General features: G+C 43.9%; 1 protein-coding gene across 1 annotated transcript in view; it reads left to right on the plus strand.

Annotated features, from left to right (window-relative positions):
- Positions 1 to 1,896: 1,896 nt before the first annotated feature.
- Positions 1,897 to 21,034, plus strand: part of LOC122333567 (butyrophilin subfamily 3 member A2-like) — a 31,289-nt gene continuing 12,151 nt past the window's right edge. The window contains 4 exon segments of the mRNA XM_043231260.1: positions 1,897 to 1,905; positions 10,831 to 10,906; positions 11,884 to 12,237; positions 14,417 to 14,428. Coding sequence (XP_043087195.1) covers positions 1,897 to 1,905; positions 10,831 to 10,906; positions 11,884 to 12,237; positions 14,417 to 14,428 — 451 coding nt within the window.

Raw genomic sequence — 21,034 nt, forward strand, 5'->3', positions numbered from 1 at the left:
ATCTCAGTGTCTTTGAGCTTCAGTAAGCCTTTTAGTCCATCCATTTCAAATTCCGCTTGCTGAAGTTGTAGTTTAAACTCTGCACGCAGAGCGTTCTTCCTGTTGAGCTAGAAGCACAGAAAACTCTTTATTCTCTTTTCTGTCTTAGATTCTGTAGCTCTTGAAACTGGGTAGATACTTGTTCTATAGTAGGCATTTGCAATTTAGCAGCTTCCTCGAGCATTGGATGTCCCTCTTGGAAGTTTGGTGCATCAGAAGATTCCATTGATGACTTAAAATCTTCAAGCCAGCTTAAGACTGTGTGCTGTAAATCTTGCACTTCACGCAGAACTGATGTTAAATAGCCCTTAGAAGCATCAAGGTCATCCTCATCTTCTAACGTTTTGTGGTACATGTCATGGACCTCGTGAAATCGCATAACAGCCTCATCCAAGGCAGCAAGCTTCATTTCTACATCTTTTGGCTGATTACAGCTCATAGCGGTAGTAATCTGTGTCATTAAGCGTGTCACAGCAGCCTTTGCACCACCACGTTGGCGTTTGAGACCCCTTTGTTGTTGATCTGGGATAGAACTTTCTTCTGTCTCTTGATCCATGTTGTTATTACTTTTATTTCTTCCTACGTGTTTGACTTTAATGTTACCCACGAAATGATAACATTAAGTTGGAACTTGGTTTTGATTTTATTCCACTAGTGCAGAACTCACACTGTACACATTCTTTTGCGATTGTTGTTTTTTAGTATTGTCATATGCATACATGCACACGTGCGGTATATGTGCGGTACACGTGCGGTCAAACTGTAAACACAAAAAACACATTTATACTTAGTAATATAATCACATAAACAGCATACGTTTACACAAAGGAAAAATAAACATAATATATTAACATTTACGCACTATGGCGGCAATCGCTATAATCGCCAAAAATAGCGATCTACGTAACATTATATTAAACATCGTATTTCTTAACAACGAAAACATTCTCACCACGCTGGGAATAAGTAGGTTAAGTAGGTAATCAAACACTTGTAAATCGTCAAAAGTCCAACACGCTAGAACCAAACAACATGGTCTTTTTCTTTCCTTTTTTTTTCTTCTTTTCTTTCCCCTCCCTCACAACGTTCCCATGGGTCCACTGAAACGACGTTCTTAAAGGGGCAGCAGCCAACATCCTATCTAGCACCTAAACTCTGGAACAATCTCCCTAACTCTGTTCGGGAAGCAGACACACTCTGCCAGTTTAAATCTAGATTAAATCTTTTTAACTTAGCCTACACATAACACACCAACACACTTTTTATTATTCAAATCCGTTAAAGGATTTTTAGGCTGCATTACTTAGATTTGCTGGAACCGGGAACACTACTCCTAAAATACGTTGTACTTGTGACATCGTAAAAAGAATGGCATCTACGCTAATATTAGTCCTGTCTCTTTCTCAATCTGTTTTCACAGTTTGTATCCAGACTAGATGGTGGATCAGCACACAGAGATTATGTTCATCAGAGACCAGAAAACCTAGATACGCCCGTCGACAGATCACCAGATCCTGATGCACACACACATACACACACACACTAAGTCATTTACACTATCTGACACAGTTGCGTTTAAAAATGAAGTGGAAGTTAAGTGCTGGGTGTCCGGTCAGAGGAGAACTGACCCCAACTGAGTCTGGTTTCTCCCAAGGTTTTTTTTTCTCCATTCTGTATGCATGGGGTTTTGTTTCCTTGCCACTGTCGCCTCTGGCTTGCTTGGTTGGGGACACTTAATTTCTAGTGATTTAACGTTGAATTGACTACAGAGACCGTCTCTGCATTTAATAAGAAATTGTTCACTCTCGTCATTATACATCCCTTGTACTCTTCTACATTATCCTGTACAGTGCTTTGATGCAACCTGTGTTGTTAAAGCGCTATATAAATAAAAATGATTGATTGATTGATTGAGTACCCTTTAATGAACCGCCGATAGAATCCACAAAATCCAAGTAAAAGACCGTAAGGATTTCAGGTCCATTGGCTCTTTCCATCGAGTTACAGCTGACACTTTCTCTGGATCCGGAGCTATACCAGCAGCCGATACAATATGCCCCACATATTTGACTTGTGGTTGACAAAACTGGCACTTGTCAATAGAAACTTTTAGGCCCCATTCCTCCAGTCGATACAAAACTTTCATTAGCCTCTCCTCATGCTCTTTGAGTGTTCTGCCGAAAACTATAAGGTCATCATCAATCCGTGGAGTGACATATTAGTCAGGTATAGTACGGCTGTTTAAGGTTCAATAATCAATGCACATTCATACAGCACCATTTTTTTTCTGGGCTATGACAATTGGTGATGCATACGGACTTCGGGACTCCTGGATGATGCCTGCTGCTAGAAGATCTTTAAGGTGGCATCTTATATCATCAATGTCAGCTGGGGCAATGCGGCTTGATCATTCTTGGAAGAGGCGAGGACCATGTAGTCTGATCTGGTGGGTAATGTCTTTAGCCAAACCTACATCCCATTCCTCAGTGGAGAAAACGTTACTCCGCTCAGCCAACTTCATACGCAATCTCTTCTCCCAGGTAGCAGGTATGGGGGCCTCCCCAAAATCGAATAACTCTGGATTAAGGGGTCCCTGGGATTCGGGGATGTCGTGAGCTACCATAACTGTGTCCGTAGGGAATACATGGGCAACTACAGAGCCGGCTGGAATTGAGAGATCTTTACTTGTGTCATTGTGAATCAGAACTTGGAAATTAGTCTCATCTACCACTGACGAAGGCATTACTACTGGGGAAACAAACAGATCCACAGCAGAGGCTTCAATAAGAAAGATATCCTTCCTCAAGGGTTTATCTGACTCAACTTTACATAATGCATACCGCTCCCCTCGTGATGGGACTTTAAACATTCCTGGGCCTTCCCAAATCACTTTACCTTCAGGTTGATCTGTGGCTGAAGTTTTTCCACTTGGAGGTAAGCGACAGACTGGGGGTGTCTGTATTCTCAACTAATGGGCATGTTTTCTTTCCTTAGTATTCCCTTTATACGCTGGCAGTCGTTGAAAGAAGCTCACATTGGTCCCAATGATTACAGGGAATTGTGGCGGGCCTTGGGGATCTGGGCAGACTAACGCTAAGGTAGCTATGGTCTCTTCAGCACCAGAGTGAGTTATGGGGAAGGTAACATCTATGACAGGGGTGGCCAACCTCGGTCCTGGAGAGCCGGTGTCCTGCAGAGTTTAGATTCAACCCTGCTAAAACACATATACTATGCATGTCTGAAGTACTTGATTAGCTGGATCAGGTGTGTTTAATTAGGGTTGCATCTAAACTCTGCAGGACACCGGCTCTCCAGGTCAGAGGTTGGCCACCCCTAATCTATGATAATATATCCTTTGTAGGGATAACTGCATGAGCTAAGTCCCCAGACAGATAATCCCGCAAAAGAATGGATGAGCACATCGGGTAAGTTTCGGGAGTACCAGGAGTCGAAGACAGTGGTAACTTGAGATCCACTGTCCCACAGGGCTTGGCATGGATGACCACTGATCTTTACTTCCACGGTCGAGGCTGGTCCAACTAGTCCCTTGGGCAGACCACTTTGCTCACTGGTGTGCGCCTGACTATTTTTAGAAAAACAGGCTTTCTCTCCAGACGGATCGTTGGAGTTTGGATTACGTTTCAGTCCTTTTGCTCTCCGTAACAAATTAATTAATTTAGTGATTACCTGAGTGGCATTTTCAGCTGCTTAACACTTTGTAGCAATGAGTCCGTCTTCCCCACACCGGTAGCAAAAGTAATCTTCCACATTCCGTGAGGGTTTGGGTTGCTGCGGGCCTGAAGCATGCCTCTGAGGGAACTGGTGATAACTAGAAGAACTACTTGAACCTACATTCATGACTGCTATCTGTTTCTGCAGCTTGTACTTGCTCTCTCAAAGACTGAACTTCAGAATCCTTTGCTACCTCTTTTTGATCTGAGGGGCTTGTTTGTCTTAATTTTGTTCTGGATTCTAACATCATGGAGGATGCTGGTACACTATTTGAGTTGTCACTTTTTAACTGGGCCCTTAATTCTTGAATTTCTGCTTTTAGTTCTTGCACAAAAACTGGGCAGTTATTCCCCTCGTCCTGCAGGTGTATGGATTTTGCAGTAGCAGTGAACCTCCGTTGAGTGACTTCAATTTCTTCAGCCTCTTGAATCTCATTTAACAGTCTCAGGAAAGTTGGTGGGTGTTCTTTCCTCTCCCTTAACCTAGACTGCAAGGGCATCATATCCGATTAGACAGCTCCATGAATCAGTTGTTCCACTCTGGCTTTGTCAACCTGGGAAGGAGACAGTCCACCTCTTTGCACAACTTTAGTCAGGGATTTCTCAATCCTTTTTAGGAAATCAGAAAGGGACTCTGCCCGGCGCTGTCAAAGAAGCCGAAAAGCAAAATACAAATCTTCTCCAGACTCTGAGGATCCAAAAGTACTTTCAAGGGCATCAAGGTATTGCATTGAGCTGGCATCCGGATTAGACATACGGACAGCTTTAATGATTTCCATGGAAGGCCCTTTCAGACTTTTGACAATTCTCATCCTCTTCTCTTTCTCAGAGCATTCGCATTCCGTTATCATCATTTTAGCTTGCTCCATCCAGTGGTCCATAGTTTCTTCTCCATTGGGTGTCGGAACCATCCCAGAGAAAGTACGCAAACGGCGGTAAGCATTGCTATCACTTGGTGGTCTTGCTGTTTTCTCTAGGATCTCACCCATCACACGAATGATTGACTCAGCAGAGGTAGGGCTGGCACTCAGTGAAGGAAACAAAGCCTGTAGATCAGTCATGGACTTCCCTTCATCCCTAAGAAACTGGGAGAGCTGGTCAGTAAATCCTGCTGGAACAGCACTGGTTGGGTCTCTTTCAACTCCAGTAATTATCATCCAGGTCTCCTCAGGGGTGGGTTTCAGTTCCATGAGGCAACGAGTGGGATATACAATCTCTCTGCATTCACACAGCACTAATAGGGTAGCGGGAATGGCTACATATCTTGTGTCTCAAATGTGCACTCTTCCAAAAGCTTTCACAGTCTCAGCAACATCTTCAATGCATGATGTCTCTGTCGCTTGTGGTACACTTGTTAGCAGCAATGCGTGTGCAAGGTCAATCCCAGTCTCATTGCACCAGTCAGCAAGATCATTTTGAAGAAGGGGGTTACTTCGGCAAGACATAGCTCAACAAGACGCAGTTAAGAGCACAAAAAAGGGTATCGACACTTGTTTATTTCTCTCTTCTGCATGGTGCCAGGGAGGGGAAGATGCAATCCCAGACGAGCCCCCACTTTGTGTAGCGCCCCTGCCCTCTTAGATGTGTCCTTACCTAAGCCCTATAGGCTAGAGCACCGGGTTCCTTTATTGGTTGTCTCTCAACTATAAAATTTCAGCCTTACCTCTGATACCACTTTTAGAGAGAATAAAGGTTCACAAATGAGTAATCTAATACCCGTATGCAACAAAATGATTTTTTATTTATAAAACAAAAAAAAACTATATAGAATTATGTGTGTTAAAAGGAGGATATCAAAATACTATTATTCACCAGGTATCCACAAATGAGAAGTTTCCGGTGTACTACAAAACACGAGTATTACGATAACAGTAACGTTAACAGTAACAGTAACGTTGACGTTAACGTTTCACACCTACTACAATATATACAACAAACACCATATAAACTGTGGGCCCACTCTCACCATAACCACCCTCATACCCACTCCCGATGCAGGCCTGATTCGTGGCTTGAGTGCGTAGTGGCATTTGTTGGACTAATTATTTTCTGCAGTCCATGTGCATTCTTTTATCGAAGAAGAGACATAAATTTATATTCCAAATCATTTATTCGACAGATGCATATGATACAAACATCAGCTGCTGAGTTCATTCACACAAAAAAGTGCGCTCACACTCCAGCAGTTCTCAATATTTATCGTTGTCTCTCTTCAGTTCACACCCCCTGAAGTTATCTGACTCCATTGCCCATTCGGTGTTGTATCCTATTTTCAGGAAAGCTGACCTCCTCATTCCATCTGTGACCTATAGAACCTGAAGAGAGACATACATGACCCCTGGCCCTCTAACCTCCCAAGCTTGCAGCTTGCTTATCACTCCTCTGCACGCAGACATAGGCCAGGGATGTTAGCTGACAGTTTCCTGTTAAACTAACATTCTTTTGCACAATATATTGCTTGCACAAATACCATGCTACTTAAAAGATATATATGCTACTTTGTATTACAATGCCATAGCTGATTTTAATGCTCATAATAAACTGAATTAATGCAAAACATTTGCATAAAAATATAAAAAATAAAACATCATTAATAAGTATTCACAAAGGATAGAAAATATCCCACACCTTTAAAACACTATTGGCCTCTTCACTCTCCAGCGAGCTAAAAAAAAACCCAACAGTACCTATATTCCATCCTCGGTCTCAATCGTCATGAAGTCCGACAGTCTCACCAACCGTCGTTCGTCCCTCGCGGCCAGAGGATCACCCAATGCTCCTGTTGGCTGGGTGCGCTATCTGTTTTTTTTTTTTCTTCTTCTCGTCCCTCGTGGTCAGAGGACCTGTGAGCGCTTCCTGTGGCTCAATGGGTCTATCTGATCTCTTCTTCACTTCCCACGATGGATACTGACCACAGTACTATTTACTACTACCATTCAGTCAATTTGTCCTGTACAATACTTGAACTATACTGTACTATATTTGAACTATACGGCATGTTCAGACTTAGAGTTTCGTCCCAAGATCTTAAAGGGACATGTACTTACACAAACTTCTTACAGGCTACATAATACACATTTAAAAATATCCACATAAACAAAAATAGGGTTCTGTTAACTAAATTTTAACAACCCTTACAGGCGTTACATTAATGTTTTATTGCAGTCAAATGCAATGCAATGCAATGCAATACAATGCGGCGCAAGTGTGTTTTCTAGTTTCAGTCCGGAGCGGTTTTCATTTTCCCACCCAGCGCCATATTGTTCAACTAGCAAATGTATTTGTGCATTTTGTAACATTTAATTAACAGACATTGGGTGTTCAAATACTTTTTTTCAAAATAGTGAATTTGTCTTTATGTCATTGTACAAATTTAACTATATGTGTTGATTTATTTTATGAACCTTATAGGACCACATTAAATTGCCACCAGTCGTTTATATAATGTATATTTATTCAGGTATTGTCATAGCTGTTTAAAAAAACACAATTTCCAGTAGAGCTAGATCTAGGTATTATTTACTGAAAAAAAAAACAAAAAAAACATCACACTTGCAAAAACATGGCAAACTGAAAATGCTAAAACTAGAACTAAACAAGAACAAAAACACAAAACAGAAACTAACCGTGACATGTACTAGATGTACACTAGTATGACGTAAATACTATAAACACAAATAAAAGATCATAACTTGTTTGTTGTAAAAATGATTCTATGTTTTTTCTCATATTTTTCAGAATTTTTTTTTAGAACTTGATCAACTTTTGCAAAGTCAGAAGATAATTATACCAAAAGGTGAATTTGTTTATGCAGCTTTATTAAAATATGAATGAACCTTTTCATTATTTTACAAAAATAAAGAATGAATAAGATGTACGTTGACATATATAATTCATTATATTTAAAAGATATATAAACTGTATAAAGTGTTCTTGGATTATGTTGGTCTATAAGTGCTCTTTACTGATGATTGATCTAAAGATGAATTCTGGTATAAAGCCTAATGTCTCGGTTACGTATGTAACCCTCGTTCCCTGAAGAAGGGAACGGAGACGTCACATCGGATGACCGACGAATTGGGATCTCGCTTCGAGAGACCAATCTACTTTGAGTGTATCTAAACGAGTCAATTGAAGATTGGCAGCGCGGGTATAAATAAGCAGCGGGTTTTCGCTGAGGAGCCGAGCTAGTGACCTGGCCCCTTCAGCAGAGGTGCAGCACCGTGGCGATGGGACGTGACGTCTCCGTTCCTTTCTTCAGGGAACGAGGGTTACATACGTAACCGAGACATTCCCTTTCAGTCGGTCACTCCGAGTCACGTCGGATGACCGACGAATTGGGATCCCTACCAAAACGCCATGGACGCTGCCTCTTCCAGTGTCCTGTGGGAGCCCCCTCAGTCTATCGGTGTAGGCCGGGGCTCGACCACAAGAAGCCAGCTACTTTTGTAAACACTACCCATTGGTAAGACTGGAACACTGGGAAACATCCCACATTCTAGTGAACAGGGACGTGCGGAAGTCCAGCCTTCCCGTAGGAGGTCTCGGAATGAATACGCATATGGACAGTATGAGTACAGTCCTCCTCCCCCTCCGTATGGTAGTGGTAGGTCTTCGGCTTTTTACTTGGTCCAGCTTTTCCACTCATTTTTATCCCACTGTCCATATTTCAGTTTGCATATGGAAAATTGGAGGTGATTGAACCCTCTTAGATGGGCAGAAGGTCTCCCGGGGAAACACGGGGCTCTAAGGCTAAGCCGTGGAAATACACACATAAAGTCCTCTTGGGGTACTTTATATGGCTCCCAGCCCTCACCTGTTCTCACGGATTCATCGAGAGGGCCTGGTGCCAGATGCTCCGCAACATCTGACTGCCGAGGGGAATGGAGGAGCTCGACAGGGTCTACTGCAGGGGTGCACACACTTTTTCAAGACCAAGTCAAAATGATCTACCGCCCACTAAAAATGCAATGAGAATTATTTTTATATAGTATATGCTGGTGTACCTTGCATTACTGCATCAACCTATATTGCACAATACAACTCAATACAACTGTACTTTTTTTTTTTTCACCCGGAACGATGCTTCAGTGGCCGCTCTTGCCTTTGAAGTTAGCTGTGTGAAAAATGACTGCTATCCGGACAGCTGGGATTTTAGTTCCTTCACCTTTCTCCTTCTCAGTTCGCTTTTCGGAGGGAACTCGGTGTCATAGTTTTTATGAACAGTCCGAAAGTGGTGCTCCACATTTCCCTTCTTCAGTAAAGCAATTGTAGACTGACAGATGAGGCAAACGCACTTCGAAAATAACATTGTGAAAAAAAAGTCCTCCTCCCACTCCGTATGGTAGTGGTAGGTCTTCGGCTTTTTAATGGTCCAGCTTTTCCACTCATTTTTATCCCCTTTCTTACTCGCTAGCTTGCTAGAGTTTTGCAGCACTTAGCGCAGTTGTATGCGCTTTTTTTTTTCAATGCCATGCAATCTACCCACAATGCCTTTGCGATCGACCAGTCGTATGTAATGGGCACCCCTGGTCTACTGTATGGACGCTCTGGAGCGGTTAACAAGCTGACCCGAAACCGGGCCTCTCAGTGCTTCTACCCATTTGAGGTGAGAACACAGGAGGATACCGGTTCCACACGTAGGCTATAGAATCTAGCAATCGTGTTAGGGGTCGCCCAGCCCACAGCTCTACAAATCTGTCAGCGAGGCGCCACGAGTCACCGCCCAGGACGATGCAACACTTGCTGAGTGTGCCCGCAGCCTGAGGGGGGCAGGGCATACCCTGTGCTTGGTAGGCCAGGGTAATGGCGTCCACTATCCAGTGAGCCATCCTCTGCTTGGAGACGGCACTCCCCTTCTGCCGGCCTCCGTGACAAACAAGAGCTGGACTGAGGTCCTCAAGCTTTGTGTCCGGTCAACGTAGCATCTTAGTGCTCGGACGGGACAAGCAACGTCAGGGCTGGGTCTGCCTCCTCCAGGGGCAGCGCTTGAAGGTTCACCACCTGGTCTCTGAAGGGGGTAGTGGGAACCTTGGACACGTAGCCGGGCCGTGGCCTCAGTGTTACCTGGGAATCCGCGAGCCCAAACTGTAGGCACGAATCGTTGACCGAAAAAGCCAGCAGGTCCCCTACCCTCTTGATGGAAGCCAATGCGAGCAGGAGCAACGACTTCATAGATAAAAGAACTTTAGCCCAACTGCTGGCAAGGGTTCAAACGGAGCCTACTGCAGTGCTGTCAGCACTACAGACAGGTCCCAAGAGGGTACTGTTGGGGGCCGTGGAGGATTCAACCTCCTGGCTTCCCTCAGGATCAGAAGAAATGGACAGCACCTGAGTTTAATATATGAGCATCACAGCAAAGGGTCTGAATACTTAGGACCATGTGATTTGTCAGTTTTTCTTTTTTAATAAATCTGCAAAAATGTTTTTTTCTGTCAATATGGAGTGCTGTGTGTACATTCATGAGGGGACAAAATTAACAAAAATGATTTTAGCAAATGGCTGCAATATAACATAGAGTGAAAAATTTAAGGGGATCTGAATACTTTCCGTATAAACTGTATATTACACTTTATGATAAAATGAAAAAGCGCCAAATAGGAACCTATCTGCAGGGTATTATAAGAAATCAAATAGGAAAAAACATGCTAAAGCACTTTTGTATGCGTTTAAGAGTGCATTTATGTTTGTATCTAACATTAAATGTTTGTAAGATTGAATGTGATTAGAAATCAAGCAAACACAAGATGTTTATTAGTTAAGTTTTAACTAGTATAGTGGGAGGGAGTTGTAGTCACTTAAGTCATGATAAGAGAAAGTAAAACTAAAACAGGAATGATCTCCGTACAATCTCTCATATCATCTTATTTATTCACTCTCTTAAAGTTTCAAGGTAAGTCATGGCAGAACCAATAAATGCTTTTACCTAGAAGTCTACAATGATTACCTTAATTTAGACATTCTAGGTATGTTTAACATAAAGAAAACAAAATGCATGTTAACATTCTGTGCGTTTTCTGATCATAATACACAACTCTTTTTCTAATATTTTTCGTTTTAGCATTTGTGTCCTTCAGAGATGAAGTTTATTTGTTTGACCTTCTTGATTATTTATGGAATTACAGATTCAAGATCAGGTAATTATTTGAATTCAAAGTGTGTTCATCATGTGTAAATGAAAGATGAAGACAGATATAATAAGTAACATTTATAAGGGTCAGTGTACAATCAGCCGGTCATAGTCCAACTGAAGGAGTTAGTTTTGCCTTAATACCAGGTTTACTGTACGTTATGCAGCTTAATGCACAAACACTTGTCAAATAAACAAATATTCAAAACTGTTTTGTTATCCTGTACAAAGTACACTGCAAAAAAAATCATATAGAAATCAAGGCTTTTTGCGTGACTGGAAAGTACTGTAACGTTGTCATAGATAATAATCATTATTCAGAAATATTTGACCACAAGATTGATCAGAATCAGGTATTTTAAAGAACAAATAGTCACATTGATAAAAGTGTACACAGGCTTTGTTGTGTGTAGTTTTATGTAGTAAATGAATCCTGAGAACAGATGAGCTGACTTTGTAAGATAAAAACAACAAATACTGCTTTACATGGAAACATTTTTAGGAATCAAATGTGTCTTGTGTTGTTTCTTATAATGTGAAAGAAGATGATGATTCTAAACGGTTAAATCTGTAGAACAAACACACTGCCCGTTGCTGCTGCTCACAAAGGCCAAAAATGCCATAAAAGTCATATCAGTCCGTAGGAACAGACTAAGAACCAAATTTAGTTGGCGTTATGTCAAATGTGATGTTATGTGATAAGTTTACATGTGAGTCAATGAGTGGTGTCAATGACATTATACAACTCTCATATTCTGGACCGCTTTTAACCTTTTTGTCCTTTTGGAGGTTGACAGTCCCTTGTAACTGTCCAGCAGTATATGAACATTATGCAGAATATCTCTTTTTGTAGAAAGACAGTCGTATAAATTTGGAATAACACAAGGCTCAGTAAGTAATGGGACCTCAGTTCACATGTTGAAGTAAAGACAAAATCTTTAAGACTGTATCATTTAGATGTGCTTTTTTTTTCTCTTATAACAGAGCAGTATGAAGTAGTGGGGTCTGTGGATCCTGTTTTTGCCATAGCTGGTGAAGATGTGATTCTGCCCTGTTCAGTCAAACCCAGCATCAGTGTTGAGGACATGAGAGTGGAGTGGTTTAGATCTGACCTGAAAGACTCACAACTAGTGCATCTCTATGAGGATCATGAAGACGGCAATGCAGAGCAGATTGAGTCCTACAGAGGGAGAACAGAACTGACTCATCAAGAACTAGAGAGAGGAAACGCATCACTCAGACTCTCATCAGTCCGAGTCTCTGATGAAGGACGTTACAAGTGCTTTATTCAGTCCAAATCCTGGTATGATGACGTTACTGTTGATGTCAGTGTTGAAGGTGAGTGAACCAATGAAGTTTAGATATGAAGCTTTGGTGTTTAGGGAAGACTGGGATGTTTGTAACTCGAGGTGCGTTCCAATTGACAGGGTCCCTACACAGTGTTCACTACTCCCTTCCCTAAGTAGTGTCTGTTGAAGTGGATTTAGCTGACAATAATCGCTCATTCGAAATGCCCTGCAACATCATGAAAGAATATCAACGGCAGTATCATGCAGATTAAGATGTTACATTAATAAAATTGTCATTTATTTTACTTTCAAATTTAAACACATATGAAATACATATAATTCACGTATATATTATATAGTCAAAATGTATATGTTTAGCCTAGATAGTGTCGAGAGCGAACTCGGATTCAATTGCAGGTGTTGAACTTAAATTTGTTGTGTCTTAGAACAGAACTTGACTGAGGCAGAGGAACAGAAGATTAAAAATCAGATAATAAAAAACCAAAAAATCGAAACAAGTCCCACAGTCAATCCCATTGACCTTAGAGGCGTCTGGTATGAGAATCTCTCAAAAAGTCTACAGGTCAGCGCAGTTGATCTGCTTAAGATCAAAAGGGGGCAGGTGAGGATGAGCATGACAGCACCAAGAGAAACCAGGACTGGAACAGAGAGCCGAGATCTGGAAAACACAAGCAGAAGCGAGCACCGAGTAAAACTAAAAAAACAAAAATCTGTTCTGCAGACCTACACAGACAAGGCAGGACAGGACAAGGACAGACAAGACTTTGCAGGACTGGAAACCAGAGCCGCGTCTTCACTACAGCGATTCAGACACAAGACTGCAAACAAAGGAAGACTTAGTAGGGAGCAGTTAAGGAGCTAATGAGCCACAGGTGATAAGGCAACTAAAGTGATTAATCAGATGACAATGGGCGGGAAACACCAAACACATGGCAGACTGTTTGACGAGACAAAGCAAAACAAACCCCAGTCAGACTGAAGTCGTGATAGTGCCCCCCTCCAGGAGCGCCACCTGGCGCCACAGAGAGAGCCCACATAAATCGCGTGATGATCCTCCTTAGAGTCTGATCCAGAATGTCCGGGCGATGTCCAGCTCCTCCTCGATTCTGTAGCCTCCCAGTCAGAAACTGGAAACCCCGACCCACCTGCAGCGTCCCAACATCAGGAGCTTTTCTCACAGTGTGCTGGAGTGCCATCCACTATACGAGGAGGGGGTCCGAGGTAGAACTCACAGAATTAAGAGGAACAAACACGGAGGCTTAACCCTAGACACACATGAAAGACAGGGTGAACCCGACCAAGCGTGTTAGAGGCTTGAGCCGCTGCCACTGGACTCAGAACCTTGGTGATAGGGTATGGACAATGAACCTGGCGCCAGCTTGCGAGAAGGCACCCGGAGAAGGCAGGTCCTTGGTGAAGAAAACCATACCTTCCTGACCACACATACTGAGGAGCAGGGGTCACTGTGGCTGGTCGGCCGCTCTCTTTGGTCGTCCTCGAAGCCGGGCCAAGACCTCCTTAGCCCTCCTCCCGGGTGCAGCGACACCGGCGAACAAAGGGGCTAAGGCAGGCGGACGCAGCCTCGGATTCCTGGGTGGGGAAAAGGGTGGTTGAAAACCCGCTAGAACATTGAAGGGGGAACATGCCTGTAGGCTACAGGAAGGGAATTGTGAATATTAGGCCCACGGTAGCTGCTGGCTCAGGGCTCTGTGGACTGTGTGATGCCATGCAGCGTAGAGGCTCTCTCGAGATCCTGGTTGGCTCGCTCGGACTGCCCATTGGTCTGGGGTAGAAAACCTGAAGACAGACTCGTAGAGGCCCGATCTGTCTACAGAACTCTTTCGCAGAGAGACAAATTGTGGTCCTCTAACCGGAGACCATCTGCAGAGAAGCCATGAATCCGGAAGAGCGTGGTCCACCACACCACCTGTGCGGTCTCACTTGGCGGAGGAGTTTGGGCAAGATAAAATGGGCTGCTTTGGAGGAAAGCGATCCACCACCGTCGTCAGTATCCATGATGTTGCCTTTTGATGGGGAAGACCAGGGAAACAAAGTCAAGGGCCAGGTTTGACCATGGACGAGAGAGGGGAATGGGCAAGGCTGCAACAGACCAACAGGGGCTGGTTAGAAGTCTTATTTTGAGTGCACACCGAGGCAGCCAACAAACTGCCTGACGCCGAGCCATGGATGGCCGCCCAAAATCGTAGCGGATGGTAGCCAGCGATCTCGAACCTGGGTGACAGGCTACCCTGGACTCATGGCCCACTGGAGGCACCTCCAGGACGCCAGGCGCCGGCACAAACAGCGACCCTCTGGGCACCCTCTGGTACCTTCCCCTCCCCGTCCGGCCTTCCTTGCTCGCTGCTCGGCGTCCCGGGAAGGCCCACCACCACGCGCCCTTGGGGAGAGATGGTATCAGGATCAGATCCTCCCAGGACCCTCGAACAGGCGAGAAAGGGCATCAGGTTTGGTGTTCTTAGATCGGCCGTCACGAGGAGGAGGATTAAACCGCCAAGAAGAGTGCCCGAGCCTGGCGAGCATTTAACCACCTCTTGGCTGAGCGGATATACTGCGGGTTCTTATGATCCGTCCATACCAGAGGGCTCGTAGCTCCCTCCAGCCCTGGCGCCACTCCCCCAAACCAGTGACTGCAGCTCCTGTTACCTATGTCGCATTGCTCTGGGCTGACGGTGAAAATGCATGGGTGCACCTTCTCATCTCTAGGGACACGTTGGGATGAACCGCACCTGCCGACCTCTGAGCATCTGCATCAACAATAAACTGACGTTCCGGGATCTGGAAGACAAAGAACAGGAGCAGAGATGAAACAGGACCAAGAACATCAAAGGCCTCCTGAGCCAGAGAATTCCACCTGAGCGATACTTTAGGAGAGGTAAGTGCCGTTAAGGGAATGCAGCGACCAGGCCAAAGTTCGGATGAATCGCCTATGAAATTGGCGAAGCCCAAGAACGCTGCAATTGCCTTCCGAGAATCGAGGGTTGGCCACTCGGCTCGGCTCTTACGTGCCAGCAGGATCAGCTTTAATCCTCGCTGAAATAATATGCCCCAAGAACAGAAGCGGCAGCGTGGAACACGCCTTCTCACGCCAGCATAAAGCTGGTTCTCCAGCAGCCGTTGTAGCACCTGGCAGACATGTTGGTGTGTGTACCTGTAACTTGAGGGAAGATGGGGAATATCATCCAAGATACACAAAGACAAATCTGGTACCATGTCCCTCAAGCACGTCGTGAGTCAGGGCCTGGAGACAGCTGGGGCATTAGTAAGCCAGAAGGAAGGACCCGGTATTCAAAGTGTCCCGTGAAGTGTTAAAGCTGTCTTCCACTCATCCCCTCACGGATCACGGACCAAGAGCGATGATGGGCGGAGGTCTGGTTTGGCAATGCAAGACCTTGGCTCCTGTAGTAACTCAAAGGCAGAGGACATCAGAGGTAGGATACCTATTTCTAATGGTGATGTCATTCAAACTCGATAATCGTGCAAAGGACATGAGAGCCATCCTTCTTCTTAACAAAGAAGAACCCAGCACCAACAGGTGAGGAAGAGAGATTCGGATAGGCCGGCATTTAAGGACTCCTTAATATACTTGTCCATGGCCTCTCTTTCCAGGACTAGACAAGTGTACAGCAAACACCACTAAGTGGAGAAGTGCCTGGAGATTGATACTTTGATACGTCTACGGCGGTGAGGAAGTAAGATGTGGCTAGAGATTTATTGAAGACCGACCGAGATCATGGTACTCGCCGGGACCCCAGAGATCAGTCTCATCTAGACTACAGAAGACACAGAGACAGAGACAAGCGGCACCCAAACATGAAGCAAGACAAGACTGACTCCAAGATAGCACAGAATTGCCTGGCCAATCCGTGAGGCTTGTGCTGCACCAACCACACGGGTGCCCCAGGACAGCAGGAGCTCGGGAGTCAAGGAAGGTACAACTCAATTACCTCCACGGTGATTTACTCAGAACCACTAGGCTTACTGAAGGAGTGCAATGGGTGATAGAGAAGAGAAGGAGGCCATTGAGGAAGCGAAGGGGATGGGAAAGGGGAGAGGAATGGCAGGGAATGCCCCACTGAGCTGCGGCCGAGGTGTCAAGAATTGCCCTCAGCTCCCGAATCCACAAGGGCTGGGCAAGAGTGGGCGAATCCTGGAACTGAATGGACTGGGAAGCAGGAGTGCAGACTTAGGAGACTCGGAGCATGGAGAAAGCGCCCATCAGGATTCCCGACTTGCTGATGGACCCGACCTTTTAAAAAGAACACTGGATGGCCCTGTGTCCAGGCTTCCACAGTATAGGCAGGGCCCGGGTCAGTGAGTGCTGCTTCTCCTTGGCAGTTAGGTGAAGGCGACCTGCATGGGCCCAGGGTCGGCTGCAGGAGTGGTGGCGAGTGTTGGTTGCTCTGTCACCCAAGGTCCAGGAGGACCGAGTAGTCCACCGCTGCCCGGCGGCCTTTCAGTGCGATCCTCCGCTGGTGCCAGCTCACGAAGTCCAAGATCGACCAGTTCATGGGTGACAATCTCATCACGGTCTCCGCCCATCCAGCCCCTCGAGCAGCTGCCAAAGCAGCCTCATTCAGTCTGAGTGGCCGCCCAGAGTTCTAAATTGGATGAGGTAGTCTGTGACTGAGCATTTGATCGCCCTGCCTCAGCGCACCAGCTGGGAGGCTGCCTCCTCTCCTGAGCAGGTCGGTCAAACAACCAGTCATCTCGGCCTGCGAACTCCAGGAAAGTGGCACAGAAAGAAAGCGCTGAGCATCCCACACTGCAGTTGCCCAATCCCGAGCACTTCCCTTAGGAGAACAGTCACAAATGCCACCAGAGACTCTTTCTGGCAACGGCATATGACGGGAGCTGGAGCGCAAAGACCAAGGAACACTGGGACAAGGAAGGCCCGACCTGCGAATTAGGAGGAGGATTGTTGGTGTGGGGTTCTGGACCATCTGAGGAGTGAAAAATGAGGCCAGAGTGGTAGCAGGACTGACTGACCTATGAATCTCTTGCTGGAGCTCCTGCACCTTGACACTGAGCTCAGCAACCTGGGTTCTCAGAAGGTCAAAGTCTCTTGAGGTGCTTGGTTTCTTGGATAGCATGCTGGTCAAAGGAGAATGCCCTGTTGAAGCACAGCAGTCTGGCAGGCGTCTCCTTGCTGAATCCATTCGGGTCTGGCCGTTCTGTCAGGAGCAGACTCGGATTCAATTGCAGGTGTTGAACTAAATTTATTTATTGTCTTAGAACAGGAGCCGGCTGAGGCAGAGGAACAGAAGACTAAAAATCAGATAATAAAAAATCAAAATCAAAAACAAGTCCCCAGTCAATCCATTGTTAGGCAGGCGTCTGGTATGAAGTCCTCTCAAAAGTCTCTACACATTCAGCTGATTGATCCCAGCTTACAAGATCCAAAAGGGGCAGGTGAGGGATGAGCTGCCAAACACAGCACCAGAGAAACCAGGACTGGAACAGAGCCGAGATCTGGGGAAAACCTTACAAGGCAAGAAGCGAGCACCGAGTAAAACTAAAAAAAACAAAAATCTATTCTTGGGCCGGACAGGACAGGACAGGACAGGACAGGACAGGACAGACAGGACAGGACAGGACAGGACAGGACAGGACAGGACAGGACAGAGACAGGACAGGACAGGACAGGACAGTTGGAGACAGGACAGGACAGGACAGAATGGGATGGACAGAAACGAAGCATCTTCACTACAGCGGTCAGACACAAGACTGCAAACAAAGGGGAGCTTAAGTAGGGAGCAGTTAAGAGGCTAATGAGCCACGGGTGATAAGGCAACTAAAGTGATTAATCAGATGACAATGGGGCGGGAAACACAAGCACTGGCGGAGCTGTTTGACGAACAAAACAAAACAAACTGATCAGACTGAAGTAAGTGACAGATAGTGGTTTCTTTACCTCCGCAGCCTCATTAACTGAAAGAGCAAATAAAAAGATAGCCCGTTTTTAGCGGTTTTAATTAGTTTAACTTATTAATACATTACAATATACAAATATAACTCATCAGCATTCAAAATAATCTAGTTAGAAGTATAATAATAACATTTATTGCAACTGCTCCATTTCTTCCGATCATTAAAAACTCTGACTGGTAAAGCAGTGCACAAAAAGATAGATGGGTGATTTTCCATTACGCTTCCTGTGAACATGTTCGAATTCACTTAGATGGATCATAAGATGTCAGAATACCTGAAATTCATGCAGTTCACTTCGTTCAAATGGAGACACACCTTGAGTCAGTCGTAAAGGATCTGCAGAGTTACAGAAATATCATGTTGCAGATTGTCCACTACAACTTTCATGGTTTCTCCTCCTGGACCACAAAGATTGAACACATTGAAATGAGCTGTGGTGTATAAGCATGTACACAACTATGAAAGTGACTAACAAGCACACAGTGCCTTATGTTTTATATGTTATCTTTAGACCTTTTGAATTACAAGTAGAGTTGGGGTTGATCTGAATGCATGTACAAAACCTCCATATATTTAGCATTTCCAAGAAGTCAACATAAATTAATAGCAGACCGATGTAATAATATAATTAACAGAGATAAAAGTGCATGCATTTTCTTTTTATTTTCTATGGCAATTATCACTTAAAATTACAGACCTTATATTTTGCTCTTTCAATGTGTAGTTTTGATGCAGCGTATCCAAAAGACAGGTTTATGGACTGAAGCGCATTTTCTTTGTAGCTGTGGACGTCCTCCAGTGATAACTGTAGATGAGTTTGATCATTCAGGAGGACTTCATCTGCAGTGTGAATCCTGAGCTGGAACCTGAACCTGTTCTTGGTGTGTGACAGAGAGAGTCAGTTTGAGTTCAAGAAACTACAGAGACACACAGAAACACAGATGGGTTCAGTGTGAGACACACCATCACTGTATATGAGAAGCAAGATTCACTGCAGGATCAGACTAAGAGACATCATGCTGGAGACACAGATCATCACCACAAGTATGTATTTACATATTTTTAATTATGTTTGTAAATTTTATGATGCTTAGAATGGATAAATTAATTATCAACTTAATGCATTAAATTATTTTAGCTATTTATTATTTACGTTGTATTGTACATTTAATAAAAATCACTGTACAATTATATATGCATGACATAATGTATAGTGTATTTATATGTACAGTCATGTGAAAATCTGTAAAAACCCATGGCCCAGTGTAGAAAAAGTCCTTAGCAGCAACAACTGCACTCAAGTGTTTGCGATATATATCTTGAAAAGATTACATTATTAATCCCTTTCAATCAAACAGTAATAAATGTTTGACTGGACACAATAAGATCGATCTATATCACTGTTTTGTTTGGCAGATAAAGGTTTAATCCTGGGAGGACGCCGATCATCTTGATTGCTGTTTTTGTACTCGTTGTGATTGCTGGAATGCAGTAGCTGCATGTGTTAAGTAAAAGCAGAGGTAAGATTCAAGTTTGTTTATTATTTAATATATTTAATGTAACTAAATCAAGTCTAGAGCTAGTTGTCATGGTCCCTGTCTGACGATCCACTCAGATTTGTTCTTTGGGACTGAGAGGACAGGTTTGTGCTTCTCTCTCTATCATCATTTCCTTAGTCAGACCTCGGCTGGATGTTCTAGAATACAACAAACATCTCTAAGACAGATAGTGATGCCGTGTGCATCGATGTTCAATCTCAGAACCACAACCAGGGCTTTGTTTGCACTGGCACATGAACTCCTAGAACTATTGGCTATGCCCTTCGGCACTGACCTCTGATATAAATGTCGCATACGCATGAAGTGGCGAAGTAGATCATAAGGGATCAATCATCAATCATCAGGGCAGTGTCTGCTCGCCATCTAGAGATTGCTGTGAGTCTTTAACACTCCCAGAAATCCTCATTAGTAGGCCAACACACTCATGTGAGTCACTCCGAGGAGTGGAGACTCTCCCGAGCTATCCAGGTGATTTGCCGTTGATTTGGGGAGGCATGGGAAGACCTGTTGCCACACAGTAATCATCCTCCCATTGCTCCCTGAGGTTCCTGCGTGCACATGTAGCTCACAGCTGGACCTGTGCAAGTACAAAATTTCATGCTGTAGTGGCCCTGAAAATACTCAGTCATTTTCAATGACTGACATCAGAAACAAGAGTTACATTAGTAACCGAGATGTTTCACTAATTTCTTAGTCACTAATATATGGATATACAGTATGGGACTACAGAGAAATGTACTTTTGTATTTTACCATTAATTTAAAGTATCTTTTAAATTAATATCTCAATAGTTTATTAACAGACATTGTGTATGTTTATACACTCTAACATGAGTTAAAATAAAACCCACTGATGGTTAAAATATAGATAAACCCGGCAACTGGGTTGTTTTGACCCGATGACTGGGTTACTAGGTTGGAGTTAAACATTTTAACCTATTTTGCTAGGTTTGTCCATATTTTCCCCAGCTATGGGTATTTTTTTACCCCGTGTTTTTAGGTATGTACTTTTTGTCATATGATAGAAAAGTGTATATTTAAGGTCACCATTTTCTTTTTGCCATTTCTTTTAGATGCCACGATTATTAATATCCATTTGAATAACTCATTTATTCATTTACATGTACCCATGTGTGATGTTACTCTAATTAATGTTACTTTAGTTCTTAATTTTCTTCAGAACTTGGTCAACTAAATACTTGAGAACAAGGAAAATAGAGCAGGAATTGAATTTGTCTTTTGATTCACAATTTTATTATTAGATGTAAATTCTGTTTCATCACAAATATCTACTTAAAGCTGCCTCTTTATTACGCCT

This window comes from Puntigrus tetrazona, chromosome 3 (assembly GCF_018831695.1).
Source record: "Puntigrus tetrazona isolate hp1 chromosome 3, ASM1883169v1, whole genome shotgun sequence".
Classification (NCBI taxonomy): domain Eukaryota; kingdom Metazoa; phylum Chordata; class Actinopteri; order Cypriniformes; family Cyprinidae; genus Puntigrus; species Puntigrus tetrazona.